The 12,627-nt window shown below is 39.3% G+C and overlaps 1 protein-coding gene across 4 annotated transcripts in view; it reads left to right on the top strand.

Annotated features, from left to right (window-relative positions):
• LOC146360941 (gamma-aminobutyric acid receptor subunit beta-3-like) overlaps nt 1–12,627 on the top strand; it is a 91,903-nt gene that overhangs the window by 44,852 nt on the left and 34,424 nt on the right. For all 4 annotated transcript variants that reach the window (XM_084922338.1, XM_084922337.1, XM_084922336.1 and 1 more), the window contains one exon: nt 12,128–12,348. In XM_084922338.1, the coding sequence (XP_084778464.1) occupies nt 12,128–12,348 (221 nt within the window). The remainder of the gene's footprint in view (nt 1–12,127; nt 12,349–12,627) is intronic.

The raw sequence follows: 12,627 nt of genomic DNA, 5'->3' as shown, positions 1-12,627 counted from the left end.
ATTAATGTTATTCAACTATTTAGTTTGGGGAAATAATTTCAGGACTGTGCAAAAATACTTGGGAATTCACAACATTTCAATGAGTATCATTATTTTTTTTAACTTAACGGAATTAAATAGGGGAAAAAAATATGCATATTAGACACTGGCAATTGCATAATTTTCTCCTACATTTAAATCTGGATTCTTTGACATTGTTGGTTATACTTAGTTTCAAAGTAGAATAATAGGGACAGTCCACAAATTACTTGTAGTTTAGAAATTGGAAATTGTGACTTAAAAAAAAAAAAAAAAAAGTAACTACCTAGCAAACATTGTTGAACCCTTTCCTGGGTTGAACAATCGATGATTGCAGTTGACATGTTTCCATGTAGATTAGAGGTTGGGTCAAACCATCTCTTAGAACATGAGGAATACTGATCTGATTATTGCAAAGAAGGACTTAATTTAATTTGACTTAATTTTGACAAAAACTTTTTTTTAAGAAACCTCTACATTTAAATGCAATTTTAGTCTTGCATGGTGAACTTAATGCATTGGACTCTCACAGTTAACCCTCCCTGTCCATGATGTCAGCATCCTAGTCAGTTTAGTAAGAGATGAATTTTGAAGCATGAGGTTGCGGATTGCGGAAGTCTATTTCTTCTCCTTCTATCAGGGAATTTTAAGAAAATATGTTTGCTTTGTTTTATTCATGAACATAATCTTTTGCTTTCTAGAAAGTCTAAAAGACTTTGACGTTGAAGATGTACCTCAAACTGATGTCATGGAAACTAACTTTACTGAACTTTAACTTTATACTGAATTTGAAACTATTTTTCTACAATGACTATAAATCAAGAAAAGACCACCAGTCAATAGATATTCGACATCGCAATGTTGAATGACATTATGGGGTATTGTGTGTAGAATTTTGGAGTGAAAAATGAATTTAATCAATTTTGGAAAAAGGCTGTAACGTGACAGCATGTGGAACAAGTGAATTCTCTGAGTTCTTTCTGTTTCTGATTTCTAAATTTAATATTTTAAACTTGGAAAGCTTGCTTCTCTAACTTCTAATAATGGTGAAGCCATTTCATTCAAAGGATCCTAGAATAATGTATAATGCTTAAGATTTGACCCCCACAATCCAGGTAATGTGCACAATCCTTTAGTCGTTTTGGTTCGCTTTGAGTTCACTTGGATTTTTCGCTGTGTTAAAACAAACATGGGCAAAAGCTACAAGTTTACAAAGTCATCAACTGATTCGGACCAGAGTAAACGAACTATAGGTGTGAAAAATGCTCTTAATAATGCTGGACACTTGGAAAGTGAACCTGCTGTTTGTTGTTTGTAGTTCGCTGTGTACCTCGGTGATTCACCTGGCTCCTATGCATATCGCAACACTGGTTCTATTTGATGTGGGGTGGGTTTTATATTTCATCAGCCTCTGCCTGAGTCCAAGATGGTCTGTGCAGGGCTTTTAGCCTTGGGAATCTTACTGGACACAGCACACGGGCAATCAGCGCATCAGGAGATCTGAGAAATAAAAGCAAGAGGAGAGCTGGAAGAGCTAAAGATTTATTGAGTGGCTGAGGGAAAGAGGAGAGCGGAGAAAGCAAAAGATCAAAGACGTGCGGAAAGCGGGGAGAGGAGGGGGTAGCTGTGGGAAATACCCCGCAAACTTGTGAGGCAGGAAATGTGAATATGGCATCTGGTTGGTCCAGAAATCCACCTGGTGGGGCAGGTTGACTCTACCAGTAGCTGCCACTCCATCGGCACGAGCTGCTGCACTAGCAGATGCTGCAGAGTCTGAGAAAGGCGCACTAATTACCTCTGAGGTTTGTTTGCGGTGTGCCGAGGGCCTTCGGCTGATGAGAAACGCATACTAGGACAAGATCAGAGCAAGGCAAAACAGATTATGTGTGTGCCAAGGCAGAGGAAACTAGTTGTACACTTAAGAAGGACTTACTTGAAAATGTGTCATTTATTTGGTTTGCTGTCACAGAGAGAGGACTTTTTACTTTTCAGATATACGCAGGACTGTCAGATTAATGTGAGGTTTGGAGGTTGAAATTTAATGTAAACACTGTTATTAAGAAAGTTTATTTGCCAAATAAGAGTGCCATGTGTGGGAGTGTTTTTCATTTCCACGACCTTCTCTTGCAAGAGTGGACCAACAGGCGCAAATCTCTGTTGCAGTAAGAGCTATCAAGGTCTTTATATCCAAACCCATTACGTGTACCTTATGAAAGTCATCACAGGAAATTAAATTACAGCTCAATGAAGGTGCAGGTCCCTGCACGCACAAATGGTCAGAGTCTGCACTGTGAATGTAGTTTCAGTAACAGGCTGAACAACCTAGTCATCCGTACACCCACGCTTGCGTGTGGGTGTCGAAAAGTAGAAAAAAACCCTGTCATTATGGAGAGGTGAAAAGATCTCCAGCTCCATTGCTGTTTCTCCAAATGTTCCTGCTGCCTGCTTGGTTTGTTTTTTTCATTTTTTTTTTTAAAACAGCAACAGCAACACAATGAGCCTTTTTGATTTGTTTGCCTTGACAAGTGCCTTCACATTTCACAGGTTTCGCTGGTTGTCAATTGTGGAGTTCCTGTTTGCTTAACATTAATTAAGTCACACAAACGGTCTAAGGTCTAATTGTTGTGCCAACCACATCTATATACTGTCTTATTGCATAAAATACATCTTGGAGTCAGATGTTGCCAATGCATTAACTATGTCATCCTCATTATCTTATGTAGGTCTAGCTATGCAGCAACAGCGTATCTTTTCTCTGTGCTTCGAGTGTGGCTTAATATACCCCCATGTCTTTTATCCGGCATCCGGCTTCCTGCCTGATGGAATGTAATTGGCCTCGGGAGAGAGCGCACTGTAGGATGAAGTGATGATCACTAAGATTTAGAATAAGCAGAGCGCGCATTTCCTGGTCTTATGTGTGATTTCAGGAGGGGTGGCTGTCCCTTCCGGAGAACATTGAGACTTGCATACACCTTTAAGACAGACACTTCAATGCACGGGCTTGGGGAATTCGAATCTGACAGGCGCCAGCTTCATTTCCTTTCTCTTTGCCAGTCAAGCAGACATTATGTTGTAGCAAATGAGAAAGGGCAGGTAAACTATAAGCTGGATTTATGATGTTGATTATTGCAAAGGTCATCAGTCAAAAGCCTAAGTATGGTCACTGTAATTGATATAGCAAAGGCTATATAAGATTTAAAGCAGGCAGGATAGAGTTTTGCTGATATGACTACACTTTGTTTTTTATTGAATTAAAAACTACAAACCAGACTGATGAAAAGTCACACTTGTCTTAAGCTCTGTTAGTCAAAACAATATATTCAACAGCATCATTTAATGCTAAGACCTTTATAGCCTATAAAGGTTCCTGCCCCCAGTCTAGCTCCAGTAAAACCCAGCATACCTTGCTTTCATCCAAAGAAAATAAAAGCCTCTGCTAACTCGCCTCTAGTAACAGTGGCAGTTGTGTTGATGATTAAGTTGTGAAAATATCTCTGAGTTGCTGTCTGGCAGCTACATGATTTGGCTAGCTGTCAGTACCTCATGCTAATGCTAAACTTTTAACAGAATACAAGCAGATAGCAAGAAGCAACAAAGTATTTCATTTTCATTTCAGAGTCTTATTAATTCACTTGATTGAAAATGGACTATCAACCTCCACTCACTTGCCACTAGTAATGGTTGGCTGTGCAGATCAGTTGTTTGCCAGTAGCACGGTTTGGCTAACTATCTGAGCCCAATGCTAATTCTAAATTGCTATTTTCAATAGTTATCACAGGAGATGATAGAATAGAGAGCTGCTGCATTGCTGCTTCACGTCTCACTAACTACAGTGACTCTTTTCTTTTTGGTTTTTCAAAAACATTTTTTTAATGGGTGTCAAATATGTGGTCCAGATAATATGTGGGGATGGGAAATAGTCCACTAAAATGTCTAGTTTGACCCACTGGACGGCTTGACAATTGCAGTGAAGTCACGTTTTTAAACACTTTAAAACTTTTTTTTCTTCTTTTTTATAGTTTATTATGTGATTGTTTTACTGGTTTGGCCCATTTGAAGGTGTGGCCCATATGATGAAATGTGTTTCACAGTGACTGACAGTTTAACTACAAGTTAACATGGTGAACTATCACCCCCAGCACTCGCTTGCTTATTAGTCTGTTACTAATTAGGACTACTTATTGTTTCGCGATGTAACAATATTACGGTTACAGTAATATTACAATACTAAAGTTCATGAAGGGTAGTGTTTGTTGATAACTTAGCATTGTACCTCCTTGTCTAACTATATTTGAATATCAGTTCTCAGAAACTAAGATACCAGCAGTCAAAATGCAAACTTCAAGCCTTCAGAGTGTCTCATGCTAATGCTGTCTGAGCTCATCCAGTTATCAGTTGTCTATTTTGTTTTTTATTAGCTCACCATTGATTAACACAGCTTGCTATTTTTTTAGCCAGAATTATTTACAATTTTATCTCTTTAGTTTTGTATGATTCGATTGCATGACTTGGGAAGTTGTGTTTTTAATAGCTTGGTTTTTTTAAGCTTGTTAATGAAGGCATGAATAAAGCCTAATTTCTAAAATGCCATTCTAAAGGGTAGAAGTCCATTGTGGGACTCAGTGAAGGGGATGTGACAGTCAATCAGAAGCTTTATGGAAAAATATAGTATGTGCAGGAGGTCAGGGAAGAAGAAGGTGTTCCCTTTGACTGGAGCCTAATGATTTATGGTTGGGCTGATCAATGTAGTGGTCGGAAAATACTAGACTTTAACAGATGCTAGCATAATTGTCTTCCAATTAATGTTTTTAATGAAATAAAGTGTTACAAAAATAAAGAATAAAGTTTTATTTAACTCTTGGTTTTGATGTATTAAAAATAATGCCAGTCCTGGTTGTGGTGCATGTAGCATTTTATTATTTAGAGATCGGCTGGTGCTCTAATTTTGAAAGTTCAGATACTGCCAGATGGGTAGCCTTGGCCCTGTCGTGTGTTGTGTCTCCCCTTCTAGTCATTGACGGCCCTCTGTGGTGTCCATCAATGATCTACTAGCTAATTTTTCAGAATCTTGTGGTTGGACAGTCCAAGTGCAGAGTCGTGGACTGCAACTTGCTGGATGTGCTCTGGAGGTCGTCTGCGAGCTGATATCTGGTGGAAAACAGGTTCAGGTCCTACTACATAGAGCCCAGGTGACTACACACACAGAGAAAATGCAAAATACAAGAAAATGTAAAAGTTTGCACATTTGCAGCACTGTGATGCTTCTTAAGCTACAAAAAGAAGAAAGTTTCTCAAATCATTCCTTCATGTGTCCTTTTGTCTCTTTCTTTTTATGCATAGATTATTTAGACTGAACCAGGAAATAACAAGCTAATGTTTATATCCTGTCTATTCAGGCCTAACATGTAATACCTAATCTCTGGCAGATAATAACTGGTTTTGCCCTTGAGTGCTGCCAGCTTTAACCACATCTGTTATTTAAGCATACAGCAAACTTGTAGGACCCTGTTTAGTAAAACAAAAGAAAAAGCTAAATTACGATGCTGGGAAGGGCAGAAATGGATCAAATAGTGTCTAAAATAACAGATTCCATTGAATTGTTCATCAATTTAAGAGAAACAATTTGCTAGACCCCAATAAATAAAGCAAGAACAATCTGTACGCAGGTACAGTATGTGGCGCAGAGTCATAATGGCCGTTCATAAGGGAGAAAAATGTTTGTACATTATTTGTTCTCCGTCGTTCTTCCCTTTGTCCTTCCCCTCTTTTTTTGTTATGAGGCAATGCATCATAAGATATTAGACAGTGAGGAAATTATCCTATAAATTGCAGGGCAAAATTGTCATTTAGAGGAAAAAGTCCAATTCAATCACGTCCCTGTGTTTGAGCTAGAGACAGCGCTATTTTTACCATTCTATGGCAGTTGAAGGAGGAGGGGGATAGGAACTCGCTGAGGGATTCCCCCGCACTGCGGTGGTACGCTGCCTCAGGGCCATCCCCCAGGGGAGCTTGAAAAAAATACATCAAATGGACTCAAATTGCTTTACCATACGGGGGTTCATATGGAGTACACAGTGATTACATATCATGCCAACATTTTTCCTCTCGTGCACCAAAATGGGAAGTTAAGTCAGGGGGAAAACTTGAGTCATTTATCTTTCAATGGGGAAGTCTGACACTTTCGATAAGTGGAAGATGGAACAATGATCCGTCTTCTCTTTTTCAGTTTATTAGCACGTTTGTTTTTTCCTTTTGTTCTATTGTGCTGCACTCTGTGATGTGCTAATTGGAGCATATGCAAGTGAGTGTAAGTGACATGTGACAAACAGCATATTTCCTAGATGCTATAAAAGTTCAGATGCTAGTGCTGTAGAGAGAGAGAGAGAGAGCAAGAAAGACAGATTACGCTGAATCTGGGTCATTTCACAGCCAAAATGTTGCTTATCTGAATTCTCACACAGCCTGAATTGGGAGTGATTATCCAGTCGAGCTAATTGAATAATTGAGGCTCGCTGGAAATCATTTCCACTGGTCACTGTCATTATCTCTGTGGAAAACATACGCTAATAATCAAACAACAGTGGTAAAGCACGGCATTGTGGGAATTGAAGTGTTGTGAGACATGCCAATAATTCATAATCTGTAGTCCCAGTACAAAATAAAAAAAAATCGCATTTAAAAAAAACCCACAGAAAATATTGTTCCAGAGCAGGTAACGCAAAGCTGTACTCGTCCTCATATGATATTCATTTTGATTGTCTCCATGCAAGATTGATGAGGATCCCTTGGCCGCGTGTTTGCACAGGCTACACGATGGATGTGAATCATTCATGTCTTACGAGGTGCTCACTGGGCTGCCCACCTGCTGACACTCCGCCAGGAGATAGAAACCTCATGCATGATACTACTCCCAGGGAGGCGGGGAGGAGATAGGGCGTCATTTACTGGGAGTGATGGAGGCTAAAGTTACGGCGGTAATGGAGCAGACGGAGGGGGACCGTCTATGGTACTGATTCATACAGCAAATTTAATTTCCACCACCTGCTGGGATCAGGCTGCGTAGACTACTTTAATGGGACTTTGACTGATAACACTTATTGCCCTCTATGTCACAAGTTCCTAAAAAATGACAGGAATTTATTTTCCTGTCATTTAAAGTAACTGAAAAAGGATTAAATGCAAATATAGCAGCATAGCACTGACAGCATATTTAACTGCCAGCGCTGTGTGCGTCTCTGGAATAAGAGAAAGTAGTCACAGATACCGACATCATGTTTCTGAGACCCTGTTGTCACCTCCTCCTTGTGCCACCATCAGTTCCAAGAACAAAGGAGGAGCATTTTAGTGGTAGATCATCTAAACGGCTGTAACGGCATCAAATGGCAACTTCTGGAGGCCAAAGAAATCAAGCTAAAGTGAAAGTGTCTAAAACTGGAGAAAAATGCAGTTTTAGCTTCTATGTATAGTTCGCTCTTTTGTAAGAACTGGACCACTGGTGATTTGTTTTATATGATGTATTTGGGGACTGGTAAGGCTTAAAATTAGAGGCTTGGCTGCTTTGAAATGTCTCCTGGTATTCAGTGTAAAATGGCACAGTCCAGATTATACAGAGTATGTACTATAGTTTTTTTAAGGTTCTGTTCTTTAGTGTGTTCGATTTAACTGAGAAAAATACTACTAACCACTTATAGGCAGGGTCGTGGCTTTGTTCCAGTTTACAGACCTGCTATAATTTCAGGTATAATTTCAGAAATTATAAGACTTTAAGACTAAGACTTAGACTAAGCAATCTAAATTGCTTAGTGAAAGATGCCTTTTACACAGTTGTTTAGCAGTTCCAAAATTAGGGAGCTGATTTAAAGCAACTTATTTTTGCAGTCATTGCTTTTATATGACTGTTGCTTGATCTTCAATCTGGAATACAGACTTCAAGCAAACATAAAATGTGCTGCATTTTAAAAAGGCGTCTTTGTTCTCCTTACTCCTATTACACTGGTGGGCGTTCATGTTAAACATGGAACTTGGGCTTCAGACTTTTCTAGGCTTTCAGTTTGCACTGGTTTCTTCTGCTCATGGCTGATATCAGTGAGAGACGCTATGGTCATCTCAGGCACACAGCTCTGGCTGTGAGCACAGGTGCCCCATGCACCCACTGTTCTTATGTTTGAACCAATCAGGAGAAAGCTAGCTTAATGGAGAGGAAGGGGAAATAAAACAGCTTGCTTCAGGCAGAGGATAAACTGAAGGGCTTCACCACAGACCAGTACGAGATCAACAAGGATTATTTTGAACTGTGAAACAGCAAAGCTACACTAGTATAGTCCAATAATACAAATGTGAAATTGTGAATGAGCATACCAGAGCTCCCTCACAGACGCTAGAAAGAATGTGGCGCTAAACATACACAAAGATTAATCCTTTTTTAACAATATTTCTGCATGATAAATAAGTAAAGCAATTCTCAGATCTGTTCCAACTTTTGATACAGTAATATTTTAAAGATATAAGTACCATACTTTAAACAGAATCACTGAACCCTGTGCTTGGCACGGGCTTGTTTTAAAGATGGTAATACCGCAAAAAGTCATTGCTACCTGATTATGCCGCATAATTTGTAAAAACCATCATATGGCAATATTGAGAGGAGAGACTACCAAAGAGGCCTTGGTTCCACGACTATACATTTATGGCTCAGAGCCATCGAGCTTTCCTTGTCATGCTGTGGGCCCAATCTGTATCCTGTGCTGACTAAGCCCTTCACTTTTACATCTCTGTGTTCTAACCAAACCTGGAAACCATATTTACTGACTGTGAAGAGCAAGTGAAAAGAAAGCAATTATTTAACACAAAGTCAGTCGCCTCAATTTGCATAAATGTATGATCCCCCCTCGTCATGAAAATGCAAAACCTTGAGCATTTTGTATGCATTAGTAACACAGTGTTTCAGGCGCTTGCAAAGAGACAAACAACTACTTGGGTTATGTAACAGTTCTGTCACACATGAACATTTTGGAAAGCTGTGCTCATCACACTGGACGGTTATAATCGTGTTTTGTTTTTTTGTTTTTTTGTTTTTTTGGGGGGGGGGTTCTTGTTGTTGCCATTCGGTAAACCTGAAAACTGCAGCACCACACGGACATGTGTGCCTCTACCAGTGCCAGATTGGTGCTGGCTGGTTTCATTACAACGTCACAGCAGGTAAAGAGGGAAGATCATGGCATTGCCCCGAGAAAGAGAGAGTGAGAGAGAGACCGAGAGAAAGGGGGGAGAGGTGCAGAAGCACAGAAATAGAGGAGAGGGACTGTTAGCTTGGTTAAGTGGATTATGTGATGTGGAGGGAGGGAGGGGCTCTGTCCTCTATCGTTGCTGCTGCTTCTGTACTGGTCAAATACGGCTCGAATCAAAGCAAAACAAAAGTATTTACTTACACAACAGTATTTAAATGTTGGATTTTCGCAGGGCTATGAGTGTACCCATGGCTGGGCTTTAAGTACCTCTTGCCAGTAATTGTTTGACTTGTGTGCCAGATGGTGAGCTTTATACAGAAAGACACAAGAACTACTATTACATAAACACTTCAGTATATGCAAATGCTGCAAAACGTAGTCACAGAGTGAGATTTCGTTTGAGTTTGTGGCTTTTTTTTTCTTCAGAGAACTGTTTTTCGTTTGTTTTTTTTTAACATGATTACTCATAAACTTGAGAAACAATGTGTATTTATTGAACATGCACTTACCGCTGATTTATATTATATGACATTTTCTTCTGATAATAATCATAGATTAATACTGACAGTGGTTAAAAAAATAATTTCCCAGTATTTATCCAGACAAAGACGTTTGTTATGTCAGCAACTTTTTTAAGGCTGTCCATAGCTAGCCTACCTTGCACTTTAGGCTAATTAGCAAAAAACGGCAGCATGCTAGCACATTAATCTTGACAGTGCTATAAATGCTAATGCTGGATACTTGGTTCACCATATTGGTGTACTGGCATTAGAGCAGGGCGAAATGACCAAAAATATTTATCACGATATACATTTGAAAATTTGCGATAACGATAAAACTGACGATATAATTGATACTAGACAAAATACTTTACAACTCCACAACTTTATTAGTGCAAAAAAAAAACAACCATCAATGTATTTTCACTTAAACAAGCAGCTTTTTTAAGTGCATTAAAGTTATATAAAAAATTATCAGTGCAAATGCAAATTCCTTGCTGACAGTTTAACCAAAAGGCATTTCCAGTGGAAATTGGCCGACATATCCTCAGCATAACCATGTATAATATCCACAAAACTTAAGAGGTTATACACACACAATACGGTAATATTATGTTGAAGCACAGTACGTATCACTCCGCGAGGCTCCTGCCTACGGTAGCTGTAATGCTCCGACAATCCATCAAGCGGTGCGGCTTCGTAGCTTAGCAAAGTCGTACTGAAACATTTGACAGATTTTTAAGCGCCGTGTACCACATAAAATCGTTTCGAGGTCAGTAAACACAACCAGAATTCATACATAAGGCACACGGGATCATAAGGGGCACTGTCGATTATCAGAAAAATCAAAGGATTGATTTTAAGTGTGCCGTGTTTTCCAAAAAACACGGTAATAACGACGGCCCGCTAGCATGCGCTACCAAAAATAGTGCTTTGTTGTGTATCTGATGGATGAAAGCCAAACCAGTGCCACACCACCAAAGTTGCAGCATTTTTACAAACCAATTCTGGTTCATCCGTTTCATTTAATGATCCGCTTTCGCTCTTCTTATTCTGCATCGCCGCCTTGTGCTTATGTAAACAAAGGCACTGCGCGTTTTGCCCATATTCTATCGCGATATTTCATTTTCCTATCGTTGCCCAACATTACACCGGTATTACCGTGAACGGTATGATATAGCCCAGCCCTAACTGGCATACTGACATTTTCTACTTAGCTTAAACTAGAGCTTATTCCAGTTGTTAAAAACTAGCCTATAGTTATGAGTACAGTGTCTGATTTGGGCTAAACTCAAAATTGGACTAAAAGTAGATAAATCACAGAAAACAAAACTCAGAAAACGATAAGGGTTTACTAGTACTAATATAGGCCTAGCAAATGGACCTCCAGTTCAAATAAAATTAAGACTAAATTTACTCAACACCAATCATGCAGCAGGAAATGTTGACACACAGTGCACCTACAAAAGGAGGAGTAAAAGTTAGTGAAATATAATCACTGTACCACCAAAATCTAGTGATCATGCCAGACTGTGTATGCTGAAACAAACACAAACTTAGATTGTATTTGATTGAACAAGTATGCATTATAAATTCATCTTATTTGTAAGACAGTGTACGTGATATATTTTAACAGCAAACTTGATCTACTAATATAGTTAAAGAACTTCAAAAACCTTGCATACTGCAGTGCAACCCTAGAGATAAAGTTCTTTTTGATTGCATTTGGGTAATTGCAAAATGCCTATTAGACTAACAAATAAGCACTGACCTTAGAGGATAGAACAATAAAGTGTTACTTAAAGCATGTGTTTCCATTTCCTTCGCCTATGGAGAATAACAGAAGAGCTGCATTCAACTTAAGCACGTTGAGAGAAAAACAGCCACTGGAACAGAGCTGACAATAATTCACTGTGTTTTAACAGCCTAAGTGTCACCCCATTGGAATTTAATGAAAGGGAACGTATGTTTAAAAAGCTTCTGGGCTGTTGTTATAGGTCAACTTGGAGGTTTTGTGAATCAATGTGCCTATATGAGGAATGCTCAACCACAGGAAAAAAATTAGTTGAAGATCAGGTGAAATTTTCTTTGATTTTTTTTCAATAAAGCTGCAGCTACATGAGTCAGCCTTCCCACACACTGTTGTACAATGGCACATTACTGTGTTGGTTACTGTACTGCAAAAGACAGGGCAAAGGCATTTGAGAGAATTTGGCTAGAGTGTGTGTGTGAACCAGTTGGCCCACACTCCTTCAAAAGCTGTTCATGTTGCTTTTTAATGTCTGCTGTTTCCTGTGAAAGAAAACCTGAAGTGATTGCCTGTATAAAATGTAAAAATAAGATGTACCCACCTTTTATTGTGTTTTCTTTTTCTATCCACAGGACTACACATTGACTATGTATTTCCAGCAGTATTGGAGGGACAAGCGCCTGGCCTATGTGGGAATCCCTCTCAACCTGACACTTGACAACAGGGTTGCTGACCAGCTCTGGGTCCCCGACACCTACTTTCTCAATGACAAGAAGTCTTTCGTCCATGGAGTCACAGTCAAAAACCGCATGATCCGCCTGCATCCAGATGGGACTGTCCTCTATGGACTCAGGTGTGTTCTGCTTGTCACCGCATTATCTTCGCAGGTCTTCTTCTTAATGAGACAGTGGGACTTTTGACTGGGCTACATGTTAGCATTCTCAGGATTCCATGTTGTACATTATCTTATGACTCAGTCACACTAGAGTAAAAATAGGACGGCAACCTCCTTGCAACTACAAAAAAAATGGTGGTTCATTTTGCCAAAATTTCCTTGTTGCAACTCAAAATGGTTCTCAGTAGTTTGTATGGACCCACATGCTTGTATGCATACCAGACAATGTTGGGCATG

This window comes from Perissodus microlepis, chromosome 23, assembly GCF_051167445.1.
Source record: "Perissodus microlepis isolate ML-2025 ecotype Zambia chromosome 23, ASM5116744v1, whole genome shotgun sequence".
NCBI classification, from domain to species: Eukaryota; Metazoa; Chordata; class Actinopteri; order Cichliformes; family Cichlidae; genus Perissodus; species Perissodus microlepis.
This window is presented reverse-complemented; position numbering and strand designations above follow the sequence as displayed.